The 21,952-nt window shown below is 38.7% G+C and overlaps 1 protein-coding gene across 1 annotated transcript in view; it reads left to right on the top strand.

The window, feature by feature from the left end:
• Positions 1–13,893, top strand: part of fam49bb (family with sequence similarity 49 member Bb) — a 36,750-nt gene extending 22,857 nt beyond the window's left edge. The window contains exons 6-12 of the mRNA XM_041968348.1: positions 5,296–5,435; positions 6,882–6,959; positions 10,552–10,668; positions 11,823–11,902; positions 11,977–12,103; positions 12,177–12,247; positions 13,094–13,893. Coding sequence (XP_041824282.1) covers positions 5,296–5,435; positions 6,882–6,959; positions 10,552–10,668; positions 11,823–11,902; positions 11,977–12,103; positions 12,177–12,247; positions 13,094–13,157 — 677 coding nt within the window. The 3' untranslated portion in view covers positions 13,158–13,893. The remainder of the gene's footprint in view (positions 1–5,295; positions 5,436–6,881; positions 6,960–10,551; positions 10,669–11,822; positions 11,903–11,976; positions 12,104–12,176; positions 12,248–13,093) is intronic.
• The last annotated feature ends 8,059 nt before the right edge of the window (positions 13,894–21,952 follow it).

The following is a 21,952-nucleotide window of genomic DNA, read 5'->3' on the forward strand; positions in this document are numbered from 1 at the left end:
CTCTACAGTAGGGGTGCTAAGATTAGTCAATTAATCATGACTATGTTGACTATCAAAATAGTCTGCGACAAATTTAATAATCAACGTCATTATTTTTTTTTTTAAGTGTTGTTTTTCTCTCAAAACTGCTGTTGGACCTTCCACTGCCTTGTCTGCTTTTCTGTCCTTGACGCACATGCACAGTAGTAACAATAGGTGTCAGCCGTGACGTCACTGGAAAAGTTATGCCCAAACAACAGCATCATGGCGAGGCGGCAACAGAGCTTGAGAGAAGCATGTGCAGTCAAAATCTGCAAGGTAGAACTTGCCTTCCATGGCAGTACAACAGCATGATGCACGAGCATCTTAAAAGGAAGCACGTGACTGATTCAATTTCTAACAAAGAGGGACAGTCGTCTCTGTAAGCTAATTGGCTAGTTAGCTGCTAGCATTAACGTCAACACTGAGCTACTTGTACTGATAGCTGTAATGTTAACAGTAGTGATGGCAACCCTTAGCACACATGTTATGTGTTTGCTGTAACAAATGTTTGAATAGGAAATTTGATAACGCTAATGTTTTATTTTGCAACGCTACGTTACAGTGTTTAAAAAAAATAGCATTCCTCTTCAGTGGACGACTTTGTTGAGAATTTACATATAATCCGATAAGTCGACTAATCGCCAAAATAATTAGTTACTTGTCGATTATCCAAATAATCGTTTGTGACAGCCCTGCTGTAAAGTAGCTTCATTATGTAGGCCAGGAAACATTACATCACTGGCTCTCATACTGAGGCTGCTGCAGGCAACGTTTCAAGTGGCTCAAACTCAGGGGTCCTGAGAAACAGAGATTTTCCTCCAACTCCAAGTGATGTTACATATGACACTGTTGCTCTGAAGTTTGCAATTATATGAGACATCCCATTGATGTTTGTAATGTGAAACACTGTTGGTTTCAAGCTCCATATATAAAGGTGAATATAAAGGTCTCTTTAAGTGGCTCCGCACAGACACTACCTCCATACATGACCTTAATTGTTTGTGTGTGCATCTGAATTATTGACTGCTGAGCCGGATATGTCAACAGACATGCAATGCATTCACATAAATTGCAACCCAGCCTCTTGTAGCATGCTTAGAACCCCCATACAGCCTTGTGTTCATCAACATGGTGCTTGCGTTGCACAGTGCACTGACCCCTGTGTAGGATGGGGCTATAGCTTATTTAATTAGCATAGAGAAGATGGGGGTGGGGACGTAAGCTCACTGCTCCCTTCTCCCTGATCTTCTTATGACCCTGAAGCTGAAGAAGGGGGTGGAGCTCTTCATGCCTCAGTGCCCTCAACCGTGTGATTTCAGTGGCGGCAGAGAAGGTAGTCAATGGGAGCAGTGGGCGGCGGCAGCCTGACGACTGCTGTTATGTAACAAAGTAGGTCATCTCTCAGCTTCGGCTGCTGCTCCAATTCACTGCCTTGACTTTTGGCTTCAGGGGCCATGTTGGCCTCCACAGTGTGCCATTCTGACTTACACGCATGAAGCTGAAAGTCTACTACAGGCTGGTGAAGCGACATGTAGAGCAGGACGACCAAGGAAAGTAGCTTATGTAATTATTGGCTCCGCAGTTGAAACAGGGACTGTTTTCTCCACTGAAATAAACTCAAAACATTCTTGAACAGCAGATATTTAACTTAAAGGAAAATAATGTTTTTTTTCAGACTAGGTCATGTTTTCCTTTTTATGTGTGGCGAGAATATAAAAAATCTTTGCAGTTAGACGTTTATTAAGTGAGACTTCCATGATGGGCAACCACTAAACAGCTGGAGAGTAATAACATGGTTCATAGAAATGATTTCCGCTGAGTGAAAAGTGTCAGTCCCAGACATCTGTCAATCAGGCATGATATGGATCCAGGGAAGAGTGGACCTTCACAGTTGGAGTACATAAAAACACTACTACTTCCATTCTTTTTCCAGTTTTACAAACTGTGGCAGCCAAATATCATGCAGCAGCATTAACAGACAACCTTTGGGGCTGAGGCTTTTTGGCAATTCAAATATGATTATAGCTATCAAACAAGTAATGGGTCTAATTAGAATCAGTGTGACTCTTTTTACAAACTCAATTCTCCCTTAAATTCTTATACCAAACACTTAAAGAGATAATACAGCTGAAACCAGACAAAACCACATATGTCGCTGTAGAGATTCTTTCCATGAAGTTGTCAGAATATTGCAGTAATACAAAGGTACCTCTATTTATTACATATAATTTGCACTATATTATTACATTAGCAGCAGCAATGGATTCAGACTGCTAAACTCAAGTAGAGATTAGGAGTGGACCATAAATGTATTCGTTTTTATTTTTTGTTTTTTTTTCGTGAAGCAATTGGGACTCTTAAGACATGTCAACATTGAGGCCCAAAACAAGGCCCACTTTGCAGCAATAAAGTACCCCTTTTCTTAATAGAATAAATGAGCAATGGTCACCAAGTCCTTCATCCGAGGCTTTGGAACTATCTAGATCAGGGCTACTCAATTCGGTCCTACGAGGGCCGCAATCCAGCAGGTTTTCCATGTATCCCTGCACCAACACACCTGAGTCAAATTAGGTGGCTCTAACAGCCAATCAGGTTCTACACAATGACTCATTAATTTGACTCAGGTGTGTTGGTGCAGGGATACATGGAAAACCTGCTGGATTGCGGCCCTCGTAGGACCGAATTGAGTAGCTCTGATCTAGATCATCATTACTTTGTGATTCCTGAGTAAAAAGACAAAATGGAGGGAGAGACCCGAGGGTGAGACTAGGGCTAGGTCAGCTGTACCAACACTTTGTCATCCACACCTCTAAAACATAGCCTAGACTGTGATTCTCCTTTATTTACTTATTCATTTAAATCTGGGGACATGCCTACTTGATGAACTCAGTCAGCACAGTTACATGTTTGTTTTGAATAAACAAATAAATTCTCTCAGTTAAGAATCCAGGTTGGTAACTGAATATTATAGATGTTTTTTACCCTAAAATATTCATTTTTCTCAGACAAGCAGTAAAAATCTTACATCTGAAGAGACAGAAACAGCAAGGATTTAATATTCTTATTTGATAATTGAAAAAAAAAATGACAAATCATGTGCAATTTTAATTTGGTAGAGCTGAGATCTACAGAGCTATACAGAATCTTTGAGTTAATTTCAGACCTGCTTCTTTCAATAATGGCAAAAACTTTTCAGCCCTCATCAGAGACTGTAGCGTCAAAACCAAGCTGAAGTCCCGCCATCCTCTAACCCGCCTTTCTCTGCATGCACATGCCCAAAATTCTGCTCGCCTGCTATGGCATGATCTGATGAGATTGGACATCTCCCCTGCACCCCGCCCCTCTCTGACTTCCCGACATACTAGAGTGGCTCATTTCTGACCGCCTAAAAGCAGCTCCATCTTAACTTCTGTTTTGACTAGGATGTAGACAGGGGGGGAAATACTGCACCACTAAGGCCATTTTTAATCAGCTGCTTTGCTGCATTTGCTGGCCCAAGCAGATGGAAGTCATTACTGGACAGCAGACATGCTCAATTTACCTCACTGCCAGCTCTTTGTCCATCTCCTGGAAGTCGTCTTACGATTATCTTCAGTAGACCCCTGTCTGAAATCTGCACATTTCTGGGTTTTTTTGTTGACATGTGCATCGTCATTTATAATCAGCAAGAACTGCACAATACTGTTGGAAAAAAACTATTTAAATTGAATTTGCTACCACAAAGCTTATAAATGCTTAGTTTGTCTGGGGTTATATCATTGTTGAAGCTTCCCCTCATGCGTCGAGACTGAACTCAAAGCACCGTCTGCATCTAAAAATAAAATTCCCTCTGGGCCGTCAAGGTTTTGAAGTTCCTCATTGCTAAATAAATAAATAAAATAAACTGTGTTTGAACAAGACTTGTTTGTTGAATATTACTTCTTAACATTTCATTAGATCATCATCATGTCTCCTTAATTATTGGTCCATGGGCATCTTATGTTAAGGCATGGCACAGGCTTTGTATTTACTGACTGTCAAAACAATGAGCGTAATCCTGCTTGAATGAAATCATGCCGCCGCCCCCCCTTCCCATTTCCATGTCAGTAAGATAATTAGTCCCATGTCTCATCTGCATCTGAGCAGGATAGCCCCTCAAGCCCCCACCACTCCCTCAAAATACTACCCCCCTCTACCCTAGCCCTCCTGAGACTGGCATTGGGCCCTGGGCAGTTTGGGCACCACCGCTGCCCCATTATCTGTCTCTCTCCTAATCAGGATGCTTCAGCTGGCTGACACACTGCACTGCTCATGATCCACTTTGACAGTTGTTCCTTGACCTCACACACAGTCGATGAGAAGAAGGAGTTCTGTTTTTCTTTCTTTTCTCTCCACTGATGTTATGTGCTGTACAAATTTGAAATCCTTTGAGGCAAATTTTGCATTATTGAAACAATGTGGAGTATTCATGCACATGAACTTTTAAACGGCAGTAACAGCAGTTTTAATCCTTTGGTGTCTTCTTCTTCATTTTTTTATTATTTTTATTTATTTATTTTTTACAGTGTTTACACATGCCGTGAACATTTTAGCTCCAGCTTGGGATTTTTTGTGATGTCATTTGTATTGTCCAAATCTGTCATTTTGTTGCGTATCTGTAATTAGTTGCAATTACAAACTCTGTTAGTTACACACTGGTAACTGTAACTGGACCAATCCTTAGTTTTCACATCCAAGGAGCTCCCCTGGTTTTAGCTAAATCTCTGGTGTGTTGTTGGTACTGGAATTAGGGCTTATTCACAGCTCAAGACTTGTTTTGTTCAAGGTGTGAATAGTGCTGTCTGCAAATGGCTATCAGGCTGTTGCTTTTGGAGAAGCTGTCATAAGTCACATGGCCTTCTGCTTTTCTGTTCGTCCTAGATGAGCCACACATAAAAAATTGTTAGATAAATCAAAAATGAAAATAACTGGTTGTTGTAGGATTGATTTTATTTTATTATTAGTTTCTGCACCATTCTGCATTTTCTGCCTGAATATCACTACCCTGCTACCAGCAGCCATTCCCCTTTTTTCTGACCTTTGCATTAAGGCTGAAGCTGTTAACTGGCTGCCCGAATGACAAAAAACTAAATGTTCAGCAGTGCTGATTGATGATCAGAAAGACTACAGGCATCAGCTGAAGTGTCTCTCTTCAATGCCTTCTTCATGGTCTTTATGTCATGACTAAAAGCCCAGTAGATGTATATATTCTAAAAGTGCTGCACTTCCATCTTCAAATCTGTCTTTTTCTAACAGAGGCAGCATTGCACAGCCTCCTGGGAGCTCTGACCAGCGAGACCTACAAAGACCCAACTCAACACCTGGAGCGTGAGCAGGCGCTGGCCAAGGAGTTTGCAGAGATCCTCCACTTCACTCTGCGCTTTGATGAGCTTAAAGTAAGACTGTCTGTCTGTTTCTCTAACATATCCCTACTCTTTTTAGCCAGCACTGTAAACTCTGCTCTTGTCTTCTGTGATGCAAACTGGACCTATTAGTCACCCAACAAGCTGCTGATGCCTCTGAATTGATTTTAGTGTGTGCAGACTTAAACTGTGAGGGCTTGATTAGCATTTTATTTGGAATCCCGATGCTGCTCGACTGTTTGTAATACACTGGATGTCACTTGAATGGCTAATAAGGGTAACAGCAGGGAAAGAGGTCTGCAAATTGTTGTCATCCTAAGCCAAGTTCTGCAGTGTGGGAGTAAACTTTAAGCACTCTGATCTGGCCTGAATTCAAACAAAAATTGCTGATGAAATGCTTCTGAAAACATCACATATCAAGTGAAAAAAAAAGCATAACATAATTCTGTGAGCACTTACAGACTTGTGGATGAACTGAATCCTCCTGAAGTCTGAGATACAAATACTTAAAAAAACAAACAAACAAAAAAAAAAAGCAAAAAACAAAACGGCTCTTTGACCCCCCGAGGCGATTTGCTGTGGCGGCCCAATTAGTACCCACTACCCATCCTGGCAAGATAAAACATGAAGGTAGGGAGTTTAAGGTGGCATGCCAGGCCTATTCATCAATCTTTTACACCCATGCATGGGCTTCTGACCTAGTTAGCGTGTCTGTGTGGCGTGCAGCCCCTCCCTGGCAGAGCAGCCTGTCTCTCCTGGTGGGCACAGTGGACACAGACTGAGTACCAGTCTATTGTAGCAGGATTAGCATGCTGCCAGTAAAGCTTTGACTGTGACAGGCTCATACAGCAATGGTGATAATGAGCTCTCACTGGTGGTGCTGGTTTGAAAGAAGCTCTCTGATTGGCTAGCTTCTTTTCTTAATGTATATTTATTTATTTAATGTGTGTACAGACAGTTACTATGGCACGTTTCACCTATTCTGTTCTATTTTATTCTAATATATTTTTATGACAAAAAGTCAAAACTAGAAGTTTTTTTTTTTTTTATTATTATTATTTGGAGGACATCCTAACAAATTCTTGTCTTTATCTAAAGCTGCAAGTGTAAATAAATGTCAGAATAAGGTCACGTTTGTCCTCGCCTCTCCTTAATGGGACCCTTTGGTAGCTCAACTTTCTTTTCATCTCAAAACGGTAATATATCCAAACATTTCCTGACAGGAGAAACGAGGATGTGGATGTAAGGGAGAGAATGAGTGTCAGACAGTTCATATCCAGATCAGCAAATAAAACTGTAATTGTATTAGTGTTCTTTTTATGTCATTCCCCCCCGAAAGCTTAACTTCTGCCTTGTTGGCTAAAATGTTCCGTCATAAAGATGGGCGTGTTTGATCCAGCACCGAATGTCCAACTCCCAACTGTGCCAAATACGGAAAAGTATGCCTCATTTTTTTTTTATTTATTAATTTATTTACAGATGACAAATCCTGCCATTCAGAATGACTTCAGCTACTACAGAAGAACCCTAAGTCGAATGCGGATCAACAACATACCGGTGAGAACATTTTATCCCTTTGCCTTTGGTTCGTGAAAAGAGTTGAGAGACAGACTCATGGTCTCTTTTTACTTCATCTCTCAGCTCTTTAAATGTTTTGGCATCTTTCAGATCAGATTTTTCATTTTAAGTATTAGTGACAGCAGTGACAGAAGCACCACTGATGTAAGTGAGTGAATGACGTGCATTTTAAAGGACTTTTTAAAGTTTAAAAATATGGATCATTTACCTTTTAAAGATAAATGCATAGGTCCAGATCTGACTGGGGATACGCACACACACACACGGTCTACACCCTGTCTAAATGGGTCAAAACTGTTTTGGCTTTCTAAACATACTTTATTCACATGACCTACAGTATGTGGAAACCTGTGTGTTATAGCATTGTGTGTACAATCAAAGTAACCACACAGAAATAATTCCTCCTCTAATTAACCTTTCTTTAACGCAGACATTGTCAGAGCAGAAAGCTTTTAAATAATGAATTAATGCGTGTAGGTGAACCAGTTTCAGGGCTTCTGTGTTGGACGTGCTGCCTCTGTGTCGTGTCTTACTGGAGTTCTTAAAGAGACTTTGCTGCCATTAATGGGACAAAATGTCTCCTTCTAAAACCCTCTTATGTGTCCCATTTCTGTCTATTCATCTCTGATACGTAAGGTATGAGGTAGAGATTTGAGATAAAGACACCTGAGCACCAATGTGACAGCTTCGTGGTTTATTCTTAATGTCTGTTAGTAGTCCAGAAGGTCTGCCTAAGATGAGAACTGTACATAGTTCCTTTATACCAGTGGTTCTCAAACGTTTTCTGCAGGGCTCCCTATTCATCAACAACAATAATGTCAACCCCCCCTGATCCCACTACCACATGCACCCTAATTCTTGCAAAGAAACATGAAGAAATGTGCCATGAAATAGTCTTTAGTTTATTGGCAGCTTCTTCATTAACTATAATTAAAACCAGGAATTATCAACTCCTCTTCTATAGTGAGGCATTTAAACCAGGAAAGTCAACAAACTGCTTCAGGTCAGTTGAGCTTTCAATCAGACGGATGCTGCTTTAGTTAAAACAACTCTATATAGTTGAGTAGTTTATTTCTAAAGTAATCAACAGGCTTTTCTTTGTGTTCAGGATGAGACGTCCCCAAGTAGCGTTATAACTTGTTTGGCTTCATATTGTCAGATGCTGATATTATAAGATATTGTCCATATTTTGCTAGCAGTACAAAAACTATAAATTTTATTTAGCCTTGCTGCGCCCCCTCCCGTCTTAACTCTTGGCCCCACCCCCCAGTTCGGGCTTCATATTTAACGTTTCTGTGACAGCCATACTTTGCACTTCTTATGCTGGGCTTACATCAGAAGACTTTCAAAAGATTTGGAAAAAGACTAGAAAACTATCAGCTCACACCTGCTCACATCCAACGACAAGTGCCTATTTTCGGACTGAGATTTCACAAAGACTGAATCTTGTGGGGTCACTATTTACAAGACTAAAACTAGATTCTTGCAGCATTTTCTGTGATATGTTGGACAGTTGATATCAAACGGGCAGGGTTGATCTGCCACAAGCTCCACCATCTACTTGTCTTTTTGGACGGTCCACCTACAATGTTTCATCACCGGTTTTTGTTTTTTTATTTTTTTCCGTCCATTTTTATTGTTGTTCTGACTATATATATCTATGATAAAGGCTTCATTATACATGTCTATGGCTCTGAAGAGCAGGATTCCTGTTTCTGCTTTTGTTAGAGTTAATCTATTGGTTGTTGTTTGTGCTATATCACTGTGACTTGTGACAATATCAAACACGTTGAAATTGTCGCAGATCCAAGACTAGGAAGAGATTGACATGAAACAGCGCAGATTACCACCTTAAACCTAATGATCTAGATGACGGGAGCATGCTGTGACTCCAGTAAGACTCTTAGATTTACTAAAGACTTTAAAGATTTTTGGTCTGCGACTGTGACGATCGTTTGGTGTAAGCCCAGCATTATTTGAAGCAATAACTACATGCAATAATCACTTATATGGTTATGAAAAGCCCCAAGGCTGTTAGGTGATCTGAGGTTGTTGGATGCTGGCTTACATCACAATATTCTCACAGGTGTTACAGAGATATAGCAATTTTATGTGATAGATTAAGATCTCCAACAATACAGGGATATTAGCATTACAATGAAAAAAGACATAGACATTTTTATGTAGGGACTGTTGGCTCTATGAGGACCCACAGTGCACAAATATTATTTTTCCATCACAGTTCCAGATACACATTCAGTTAATTTATGAGAAAATTATTTTCTGATTTTGTTTTTATTTTTTTCCCTCGTCTTTCGCATGATCCATCCGAAAGTTCAATGCTTGTTTCTGGTTTCAGTTTAAATCTCTTAAAAATGTAACTATGGATCATCTTTTTACTTTAGATCAGAACAAAGTAAGTGTCCTAAAACTTGAGGAAAGATTTACTTTAAGGGCCATTAGAAAAGAAAGCTGCTGTCCTTTACGATGTCCCTTTTACTGACCGTCAATGAAGTCGTTTCAAATATGAAATTGAAGAAGCTTTTCATGCTCATAGATCATTTATGCTGTACTTCAGCTGATCTTTGCGCAGCTGATTCAAGGATGTCTGAAAGCTACCTGGAGCAGGAGATGGTTAGACTTCATGTTTGGAGACTGCTATCTGTTGTGACCTGTTTGACAAAAGTTTTCTTTTGACCACAATATTCCATTAGGAAAATGGGCCCAGACAAGTTGTTCAGACCTGTCAGTACTGAACGATGCTCAGGCTGCAGTCGCAGCGGTTTAGTCACCACTCAGACAACTGACTCATTCAGACATCTGAGATGAAACACATCTGTCCCGCACAAGCAGGCTTTGAGCTCGTCTGTCGTTGTTTGTTAGAACCTGAATTGGTTTGAAAGTTTAGGACGATTTATTCATATTCTGTCAGGGATCTCATGATGGCAGGAAATGTTCTTTTTGTTTTAAATATGCAGACAAATTTAGAACAGGCTCTTCAAGAGACGCCTTGTTCTTTGTTATCCACCAGGTGTTTTTATTCTTTGAAAGTGGAAAGCAGCAGGGCGTGTTAGTCAGCTGGGAAGCTGGGGCGGTGATGTGGTTCATATCAGTGTTTTCCTGTCAGGATTTTATTTGATGAGATAGCCTTTCATGTACACAAACGCAATCCACTGAAGCTGCTTGAATGTATCTAGATAACATTATATTGTTTTTGCCTATTTCTTTAATTCAGAAATTTTAAACAAATCAAAGAGAGTTGGTCCTATGGAGCAAAATGGGCTTTAGATTCCTGCAAATCTGTTAGTCCAAACATTGTGATTCAGTACATCCTTTTTGTTTTAGTACTTTGACATTTTCTTTCCATTATCACTTGAGAAAATGTCATTTCCCATGGCAGCTGTCCTGAAAAAACTTTTTCTACTTTTGATATCAGAGGGCAGCTAAAGGTCTTCATATGAACTTCAGAATAGTGAATGAAAAGTCTGCAGGTTAAGTTGCCGGAATAGGCCTGATTTAGACAGAAAATCTAAAGAATTCCAGGAAAAACTTATTTTTCAATGATTTCCAGGCAGAAGGTGAGAACGAGGTCAACAATGAGCTGGCCAATCGGATATCTCTGTTCTACGCCGATGCCACGCCCATGCTGAAGACATTAAGCGACGGCACAACGAAGTTTGTATCCGAGGTGAGACATCCAGAATCTGCATGTGTCGTGCAGAAATATTAAAGTGAATATTGAAGTGAGTAAAAGATAAAGTTAAAAACTGAGCATCTTTTATGTGCAAGGTGAGCCTAAAGAAACCTTTTAAAGATGAATAAATACTCCAAATCCTCAAACCTTTTTACCCCCCTATGTTAAGCATTCATGGGCTTCTCTCAGCATCTCTAAATCAAATGGACATCAACTATTTTTAAGTATTTCTTTCCACAATTCATGTAAGTACATTATAGTTAAAAGGAGTAAAAGAGGTCAAGTTAAGATGTAAAAGACTCAGAAAAGAAAAGGAAAAAAATAGAGAGCTGTTAAATAAAAATTAATCATCTGCAAATGACCCTCAGGAATATTAAATGGATTCTGGACTGCCTTTAAGACCTTCACAAATACTACTTTCTAGCATAAGTCATCAGAAGAAAACTGTTCTTGTATCTTCACTTTAAAATTCAGCATCACAAGTTTGCAAATTAACATCTAATTGAACCTGATGCACACAGACTGATCATTGTATTAATAAATACTGGTCTCAATAAGCAAAAGTGTGTTTGGAGACAGAAGGGGTGATTAATTTCTTGAACACAGCTGTGGATTTATTATGTTTGTGCTCATGCCGCCAAAGGCAAGTAAAACATTTTACTTGTAGAAGGAGCAAAACCTTGGAGGCAACTACTGAAGCATTTGTGGAAAACAAAAAACTGGAGAAAGATGGTGTCTAAAAATTGAGTAGGGGTCCTGCACAGCAGCCTGCAGCTGTGCTGTGGACTGTGGCCTGCCCTTGTCTGGGTGGTTGCAGTGTGTATATATATATATATATATATATATATATATATATATATATATATATATATATATATATATATATATATATATGGTGTGGATGTCTGTGTGACTACGTGTAAGAGAGAGAACAATTTTAAAATGGTTTTTATACTATTTTGATGTGTGAAGGCTTGTTTTATTTATTATGCATAAACTGTTTTTATCATGTAAAGCACTTCGTGTTGCTGTTGGTAGGACAAGTGATTTCTAAATAAATTTGATAAAACAACTTTTGAGTTTTGACATGTTAGACATTTTTTTAGTGCCACTTATTATCGCCTCAATTTTCTTTCCACTTGATACAGAACAAGAACCTGCCCATCGAGAACACGACAGACTGCTTAAGCACAATGGCGAGTGTGTGTAAAGTCATGTTGGAAACTCCGTAAGTGACTTCCTGCAGCTGCTTCATGCCTTGTTCAGGACTGTGCTGTGTCTAATCAATCCTCATCCTCTCAGGGAATATCGCAGCCGTTTCACCAGCGAGGAAACGGTGTCTTTCTGCCTCAGGGTGATGGTCGGGGTAATCATCTTGTACGACTACGTCCATCCTGTAGGAGCATTTGCCAAGTCATCTAAAATCGATGTGAGTACGCCCATGTTTACGTTATAATCCTGCTTACCCCTTCTTAAGCTAATGTTTTGCTTCTGGTCTACAGATGAAGGGCTGCATCAAAGTCCTCAAAGATCAGCCTCCAAACAGCGTAGAAGGCCTTCTTAACGCTCTCAGGTCAGCTCATGTTCAAATAAGCTTGTGATCGTAGCAACAGACAAGGAAGGAATCCTTGCTTGTGGTGCTCATTGGTATCTGTTCACCAGCAGCAGAAAGCCCTCGTTGTTTATGTAACTCGCCTTCAGCACAGTGACTCATTTTCCAGTCAGCTTGATTCTAGTTGGATGTCGAAGCCTCTACAGTAAATACCGATTACATCTGACACCTTGTCCCTCAGTTATAAAAGTACACCCGCATTGCCCCACACTTGCAGCCGCTCGAGCTGACGGATGTGTTTCAGACCTCACATCTCTCTCTCCCTGCGCTCAGCCGGAGGCAGGCTGGCACTTCCAGGCTGCATTAAGTTGTTTTCATGCAGAAGCTGGCACATTTTGTTACTGATCACAACTTTGATCTGGCAGATGATGATAAAATATGGTAGATGCATGCAGTGGGGGAAAGTAACTGAGTTTTCTTGATGTGTAATAGGTTTTAAGTAATGTGTTGGAGGCCCTTCATCACAGTCCAGACATTAGTAGATTCATTAAAGCTGGAAAATAATTTTTATTGATCATTAATCTACAGATTTTTTTGTAAACGTGACCCTAAGTGCTGACTATGTTGTTTTTACTTACTTGATAAAGCTCACAAAACTCAAAAATCTCACCATAATTTACCTAAATTATGCTAATGATGGCACCTAATCTGCTTTTCATCGAGGATTTTTTTATGTGATTATGGACTAAAGTGATTATGGGTTAAATTGTAGACAGGCTGACCTGAGATCTTAAACCATATGGTAGGTGTGAAAACATCATCAATCTAAAATACAGATGTTTGTTTTCCTCCCTCTGTCACTTTCAGGTACACAACCAAACATCTGAATGATGAGTCAACAAACAAGACCATCAAAAGCATGCTGCAGTAGGACTGAGCTGCTACTACTTCTGGGGGGGGGGGAGACACCACTCGCTGTCCTGAATGATGTTGCTGCACAGAATGTTTTGTTTTTGTTGTTTTTGTTTCTTATTTAATGTTCTTTTTAAAATGGAAATAGAGCTCAGCTCCGCCCTCTCTTGTAATGCAAAATGCTACTGCCATTACGAACGTCTTTTTCTGTGCCATACATGTTGCTCAGATGTGATGTTTTGGGTGGAAGGCCTCACAATGATGGCAGCTAATGAAAGCTTTGCAGATCTTCTTGTGTTTTTAAACATGTCTTGTTTTTTTTTCCCCCTTTTTTTTTGTAATTCCCTGTTTAAGGGACAAGAGTGCTTTGACTTGAAAATTTAGAGTTATATAGAGAAGTATATATTTTTGTTTGATTTGGTTATTTAATTACATTTTCTGAAATATGAACATGTCTTTTCCTTCTATTTAAAAAAAGCAAATGATTTCATTTGTCTGCTCTGTTGTGCATTATCAAATGTTATTGAAATGGTACTTGTCGACATGAAATTTAAGAGTACTGTTTTTATATTTTTTATAGATTTTAATTTCTGCATGTCCTTTTTTTTCATGGTTGTGTTGTATTTTTCTTTTTGAAAACTTTAAACTGTGACGTGTGCAGAATCAAATTAAAATCTGGAGTCTGTACTGTAAATGTACAGTATGTTGTGGCTGGAGACATTAAAAGGAGAACTCTTGTTTTCTACAAAAAAAAATCAGCCTCATCGGGTTTGATGTCCTTATTTTACATCATTATTTCTGAGCAAATGATGGGAAGTTATCTCCCACCATGTGAGAAGCATCACTTTCTCATTTTTGACCACGAAGGAGGTGGTGAGAAAAACATTTCGGATCGGTTCCCCTGATAAAAGTGAACACAGACAGTTACTTTTCTCTGAAATGAGCAGTTTTACCTAAAATGTGTGAAAAGAATAACTTTGACATGACTGTGAAAACTTATGAGGTGAGTTTGACTTATCACAGATGGAAAAAAACCAACTGAAACTGGTTTCACTAAAGAGTAGACACTTTAATTTTTAAATAACATCTAAAACTACACCAGTGCTAATTATACACTTTAATATGATTGAAGTTGCTTATTTACATTTTATGCTGTTTTATAATTTCACTTCATTGTAAATATTTTTTCCTTTCCAGGTAAGTTGGTAATTGCAGATTCAGGTTAGAGCCCAATGTAACCAACACTTGGGCTGCGATGCATTTTTACTCTAGTTCAAGATAAGATTTTAGTTATTTCTTGATGATGGTCTTCATTGCAGTACATACACTCACTGCCACTGTATCAGGTGGACCTTGCTAGTACAGAGTTGGACCCCCTCAGTTCTTGGTGACAGGGTTAGTTAGATTCAACAAGGTGTTGGAAACATTTCTGAGATTTTGCTCCATAGTGACATGACTGCATCACACAGTTGCTGCAGATTTGTTGGCTGCACATCCATGATGAGAATCTCCTGTTCCACCACACCCCATAGTTGCTCTGTTCTAGACTGAGATCTGGTGACTGTGGAGGTCATTGGAGTACAACATTGTGTTAAAAAAAAACAGTTGGAAATTATTTGAGCTTTGTGACATGGTGCATTAGCCCAGTGGAAGTAGCCATCAGAAGATTGTACACTGTTGTCATAATGTGCTTGGTCAGCAACAATACTCGGATAGACTGTAGTGTTTAAATGATACTCAGCTGGTACTAAGGGACCCAAAATGGGCCCAGAAAATATCCCCCACACCATTACAACACTACCACAAGACTGAACTATTAGACGGGATGGATACATGCTTTTGTTCAATGATATTTTGTCCCTATCATCTCATGTTGCAGCTGAAATCTAGACTGGCCAGACCCAGCAACGGTTTTCTAATCTGCTGTTATCCAGCTTTGGTGAGCCTGTGTAAATTGTAGCCCCAGTTTCCCGTCTGGCAGGAGTGGGATCTAGTGTGGTCTTTGCTTATTCAGAGATGGTATTCTGGATATCTCAGTTGTAACCAGTGAATATTTGAGTTACTGTTGACTTTTAATCATCTCCAGCCAGTCTGCCCATTCTCTTCTAACATCAACAAGGCCTTTTGGTCCAGACAACTGCTGCTCATGGGATGTGAAAATGAAAATCCCAGTAGATCAGCAGCTTTTGAAATACTCTGATCAGTCCGTCTGGTACCAACAATCATGCTATGTTAAAAGTCAATTAAATCCTCTTTCTTCCCAAAGTCCTTTTAATTTGATAGTACTTGAATCCAAACTCAGCAAAGGGATTCCAACTCTTTAATACCTGCAGCAGCAGGTAAAATGTCTGTAGTTAAATCATACTCAGTCTGCAGGAACACAAATAAGTGACCAAAATAAGTTTGGTGCATTCAGCAAATAAAAACAAAACACAAATGAGCATGACAACATGAAAAGGTATGGATTTTCTTATGAGACAGCAGCAGATGACTAGATCCAGGAGAAATGAAGGACACTCTCTGTCAGGCACCACAAATACTTAATCTGAAATGATTCCTATCTACATTTAAAACAGAATGGCTGCATCTGATCGATTAATATTTAATGTAAATGCATGGAAGTAGTAGAACAGGGGGTCAGTTATTCCACATTCACTTGACCAAGTAAGTTTTAGTCTTAAAAGATATTCCTTTAAGCTGCAATAAATCCACATTAAAGAAGCTGCTGCTAAAGACAAGAAATCTAAAATGTGAAAACACAACAAAAAATCAAGACATTTATTATATTAATTAAAAAAAAAAATTCCACATTCACACAATGTTCTTTTTCATTTGTGCTATCTACGTTTTTCCTTTATGTCCACTCAGATTCTAACATAGTTAATGACTCATTAAGAAAAAAAAGCCTTTTCAGCTTCCCATAATCCATTTTCACATATTTCTTAATTTTATTCATTCATTCGTTTGTTCATTCATTTATTTGTGTCCTTTTGAACGTTTCCACAGCTCTAACTTTTTTTTTTCTCCTCTTTCAAGTTGTCCTTTAGCAAAAGAAGGAGACTGCGACTGCAGCACCATCATCTGCACAACCTCTCAGGGTCAAAGACACACAGCAGAGTGTGTATGGGTGTGTCCTCTGCAGCATCACTGCACTAACAGACATGGAGGAGGATAGAAGCCAGAGGAGATGAAGTGGGTTGATCTTGGGTGGGGTTTTTAAGTCACTGAAGGGAGGGGGAAGGAGCAGTTGTAGAGCATGCAGCACTCACAGAGGAGCAGCTTGTCCCTCGCTGGGAGCTGACTTGCATTTGCGACCTCGTTTTGCACCGGCTGATGTCCCAGCGTGACCCTCATTGCAGAAGCTCTCACTCAGCCAGCATCATCCGCTGCTTCAGGCGGAAATGCCAGCGCTGCTGTCCGCATGAATGAACCCTCTTTGTGGAAGCAGGAGAGCTGCTGTACTTAATCTAACACCAACCTTTCCTCTGATTTTTTTTATTCATCACACCTGAACATGATGAACAGTGTAATTTTTGGAGGAGCTCTTGGAGCCAAAAACAAACTGATGATGTTTACAAAAATATATTAATGCTAATAGCTGCTCCTTAATCCTTAAATCTCTTTTTTACTTACTGTTATCTTTAATATGTGGATTGGTAACAAATATAGTCAATGCTTCACTTCATAGATGAAGATGGAGCTTTAACTTTTTTCCTGGAGGCCTCTGCATATGAGGGAACAAGATCACTCATGTGGAGGGCCTTTCACCTTTGAGAGGATCAAGACATCAGATGGAAAGAGGCAAAATGTTGTACTTTTAATTTACACAAGTGTAATGTAATTTGTTTAGCATCTCTTTGTAACTCATTCATTTTAAGTGGGTTATTGTTATACAATATATCAATAATAACAGGTCAAACTAACCTGCAAAAACCAGGCTAAAAAGGGTTGAAGCATCAGAGACAAAGAAAACCTGCATGTCTGTGAAGGCAACATTAATGTTGAACAATATGCAGGCATTTATATCTGTATCTGTATTATATCAGTATGATTGTATATTTATACAAACTGAATGTTTGATGGTGCTGGAAACCATGTAAGGAGTTTTTACTTCTAATCAAAGGTGCAGGACATTTCTTATCCTTTGTTTTTTTAGATGACTTACTGGGTTTGTTCATAACATTCACATGTTTATTTTTCTTCATTGTGTTTGGAGCTGGCCACTCAGTGGAAGTGAGTTTTTATTTAATGCCAAGAAGAGAGAGAGAGAGAAAAAAAAAACATTTCAGTGCTTGGTTACAGACACCAAGGGGCTGAGAGCCAGAAACAAAATGCGATACACTTCTGATCTCAGTGGGTGTTTTTCTTTTCTCTCTTTCACCTGTTTGTGAAAAAAAAATCTATTGAAAATACTATTCTGCACTAATCCAGTTGGAAAGCTTCTTCTTTCACTGTTGATCTGTTTGAATTTTAATCTCCATGGGTTTTTTTCACTTCATGCTGGTTTTTACTGTAGCTGTTATTATTATTTTTCTATTTCTGTTTGTCTAGACACAGTTTAAAATATTCATGGTACAACATGAGGACAGTTTCATATCTATAAAACTGCACTTTCTTCCAAAGGAGATTCCTTCATTGGATGTTTTGATGTTGGGTTAAAGTATTTTCTCATCCAGTCTCTTATAATAACAACTCTGGTCAGTTAATTCATCTCAATCAAAAAAAGAACAAAATTAAAATAATTTATGTCCTTGTGAGTGGCAGCATAATAAGTGGGCCCCAAAGCAAAATGGTTAAAGTTCACCCTGCCCTTCACAGTGCATCATATTATTGTGCTTACTGTCTTACAGTCTACTGTCGGCCTTCTCATTGTCTCTTTTCCAACAAGATGCCACTCATCATCAAGCACATATTGAAACATATCAGTCAGCAATCACAACACCAAACTTCAGCTGCTGGTGAAAGAATGTAATGTAAATAAAACAATCAGTACAAACCTAATTTACTGCAAGTCAGACTCAAAAAAGAAAAGAAGAAGAAGAAGAAGAAGAAAAAAAGCACCTCACAGCTATTACTGACAAAATTTGGTGTGGGAGCACCATATTAAAGTCATTTAACAATAGTATTTGCAATAAGGTTGTACCCTACTATACAAACAGTTTCAACTTATATCACAGGTTTCTGCATTAATGTTCCCCTCACAGGTATAAAAACGAACTTCACCAAGAGCACTGATACCATAACATGCCATTTTGAAAATTTATAACATTTATCACAGTCTGGATGGTCCCTTTCATCTTTGGTCTGGAAGACATGATGACTGTTTCTTCCAAAAAAGATCTGAAATAATAATTTGTCCTAAGTCATTACACATTTCCACTGAGTGATGGTCCATTCAAGGTGCTTCAAAGCCTTGAAAAATCAATGCCACCCCTGCACAAGGTTAACACAAAGTTTCTTTATAATACATAAAGTTTTGAAAGTTTTGTAACATCAATCAGTTTTGCAGATGTGGACAAATGTTCCTTTTACACAATATCTGGTGAGACTGAGGTGCCACAGAACCAAGTTAACACTTGGCCCCTTAACACAGGAACATACAAAAGCAACCAGAGGAAGTGATCATGATGTGATCTCAGAGAGGACACCTCCTGCTCTCCACTCTAATCGATCAGAGGGCCTCATTACAGTTGTCAATACAGTGAACACTTACAGCTTGTACCTGCTATATGTATTTTAGGATGAATGACTATGTAAAACAAGGATTATTTAATAGCAAAACATTGAGGACAAGTCTGTCTCCTTCTCTACAGACATCTGTAGTGATGCTTGATATTTGGGCCAATATGTGCCTCTGTGAACTGGCACAACTGTCAGTTATTTCCAAGTAAAGTGTTTCTTCTTTTATTCCAGTGAAAACCCCACCAGCCTGAGAACTGTGCTCTGTCCGTAAACCACAAGACCCTCACACGTTGTTCATCTGTCTCTTGGGTGAGACAAGTTCACTTTTCTGAGAAAGACAACGGCTATCCACTGAGACCACCCCCACCACCCTCTCAACCACCCCTTCCACACACAAACACTGTCACAGATGCAGAATCCCACTTCCTCCTGCACGTTGCTTTAATCCGGGGAGTCTTAGTTAATCAGTCATGCCAAAACATCAACGGCTCATTGAGGATCATGTTTCATGCCAGTAAAACTCAACCAGGGGTGCTGTAATCTCGGCCCGTTGGGCCAATAGGACAACTCGCTTGGGCAAAGCTTCAGTGCTTTATCAGGAACTAAGACACTGAGTGAAAGTATTGCTACACTTGAGTGAGAGGGCACAGGCGAAGTTCCTCTATAACACTCTCAGAGAAAGTGGACGTTTTACACCAAGAAACTTGACTTCACCCCTGTAATAAACAGTTAGCAATGAACGTTTATAGACCACAAGCCACATGGAGAACATATGGTTACATAACTGATTTTCATTTTAGATGAAAATGAAAAAAACTTTTCATTTTCATTTGTTTGTGAATGTGAATTTTAGAGCTTAGACAATTACTAAATAATCAGGAATAATTTTGAGAACTGATCATTGAATTAATTGAATTAATTGATTAATTTATTTAACCGTTACGTTGCATCTTACCGATCTTATTGTTATTGCATCAAGTGATTATTTAATTGGATTATAAAATAATTTTCTACAATTTTTTGTGTGGCTGAGTCTATTTTCTAATGACAAATGACCAATTTGTCAGTCAAATGTTAATCTCTGAAGTACGAATGTTTGATGAACTGACTGATGACACATCAGCTTTATGTAAAGCTCTATTAACAGCTACTGGAGTTTTCAATTATATCATATATCTTCAACAGAAATTGATTTCCAATGGTTACCAACATGGTAGGGGCTTCTTATCCATGTTCACTTAAAGAAAAAGAGTTTTAACATTCATTAGTATCTAATGATCAGATCAGTGGATCCATCAGTATCAGCAGGTCCATCACTTAGCTCTGAGCTTATATCAGCAGTTCCCAGATGGGCTACCATTAACTGTAACTTAAATATTTATTATCCTTCAAGGATGAGTCCTGATGACTTCTATGAACTTATGACTTTTGTCACTCAGGCACAGAATAATATGATTTCATATTTTACAAATTAGCAACATTTCCTTGTAACAGCAAGTAAATAAAACTGGCATCAGTTGTGCTTTTTGTTTAGAGATAATGATCAATTATTACTTATGTAAAACTGAAAGAGCAGAAACCGTTGCATCAAATCTTTTTAAAAGTATTCAGGCTTCTCCAGTTTCCGAATGTCATTACATTGCATCTCATTTAAGAGATCTGGTAATCAACTGCACTGAGAAATGCATTATTAATCACACCTGTTTGTTTGTATTTACACAAATGATGTACAAGTGTGAAATACAACTATTTAATTCTTGTCTTTCTGTTGTTTAAAATATTAAACCTTGCTGATTACCTGCTTGTGGTCACTAGTATTTTGCACAAATCACAGCTTGCTGGAATGCTTGTCGCACAAATTTTATCTAAAAATTAGGTATTGTGCACCCAACTTTGAAAAGCTCTGGTATGTATTTGATAATTTACCTTCTATTGTACATAACAAATATATATCTTTAAATGTATTTGTTACACATAATGGAGGAATAACCCCTTAGCATTTCCAAATAAATGCTAGGATGTCACTTTCATGCAGATGGTCACTTCCACTTGCAGTTTTGATACATCCTGCATATTGCAATTTCCTCAGATTGAGGTCCTGCAGGGAAGTTAACCGTTTTCTGTCTAGCTGTCACACAATAAATCATGGCACATGAATCATAGAGTCCTGATGACGGTGCAACTGTGGCCACTGTTCCCTCTCTTTGAGGTTTGACTTAAGCCATCCTGGAACAATGAGTGAAATTTGGAAAATATTTCTCTTCACTCATTGAGTGAAACGAGCTTGTTAAAACAACTCTTAAAAGCTTAGCTAGAAATAAAACTGGAAACACGGTAAACTGTTAGCCTAGCTCTGTCCAAAGTTATGCCAAACACCAACACTAAAGTTCATTAATCAATATTTGATATTTAAAAATAAAATATATTATTGGCTGAAGGATTTGGTGGGGTGGTTATGTAAATAAGACAACTGGTTGTGCTTCCAGTTTAGCAGTTGTAAATAGGGTTGTAAAAACAAATGCTTACTTCATATTTTAACCATATTATACAACCAACCTGACAGTTACTCTATAACTAAATGATCTGTGGTGAGAAAATGTAAATATGTTGGTTTATTTAAGATATTCCAAAACATTCTGTATGTGTTTGATAGACACAGAAAGCAGCCAATAGGAAGAGGATAAAAACCCCAAAACAAAACAAAAAACAAATGACTAAGAGAAAAGCCTGGAGCAGAGAGACGGGTTGCGTGAACCCACATTGGATTCATGTAAAACCTAATGTTGTCAGTTTACAGCTGGATGGATATTAGCTGTAAACTGACAACACACACACACACACACAAAATGACCTTATTAGAAAACAAGACTTTCATAGTTTACTAAAAATGGTAACCTTTTGTAAAATTGTCAAAGTATCTTTCCACACAAGTTCACAGAAATAAGAAGCAAATGATCTTGTATCAGTTTGGCAACTAAATAATTGCTGTATATGAGATTTTTTTATGGAGTTATGCCTCCTTGGTGAGGCGTTCCGCGTATGTTCCACTGGGATGAGGGTCCGGGGAAGACCCCGGACATGCTGGAGGGACTGTTTCTCAGCCAGTATGGGAACACCATGGGAAGCCCTCGG

This window comes from Melanotaenia boesemani, chromosome 18 (assembly GCF_017639745.1).
Source record: "Melanotaenia boesemani isolate fMelBoe1 chromosome 18, fMelBoe1.pri, whole genome shotgun sequence".
Taxonomy (NCBI): Eukaryota; Metazoa; Chordata; class Actinopteri; order Atheriniformes; family Melanotaeniidae; genus Melanotaenia; species Melanotaenia boesemani.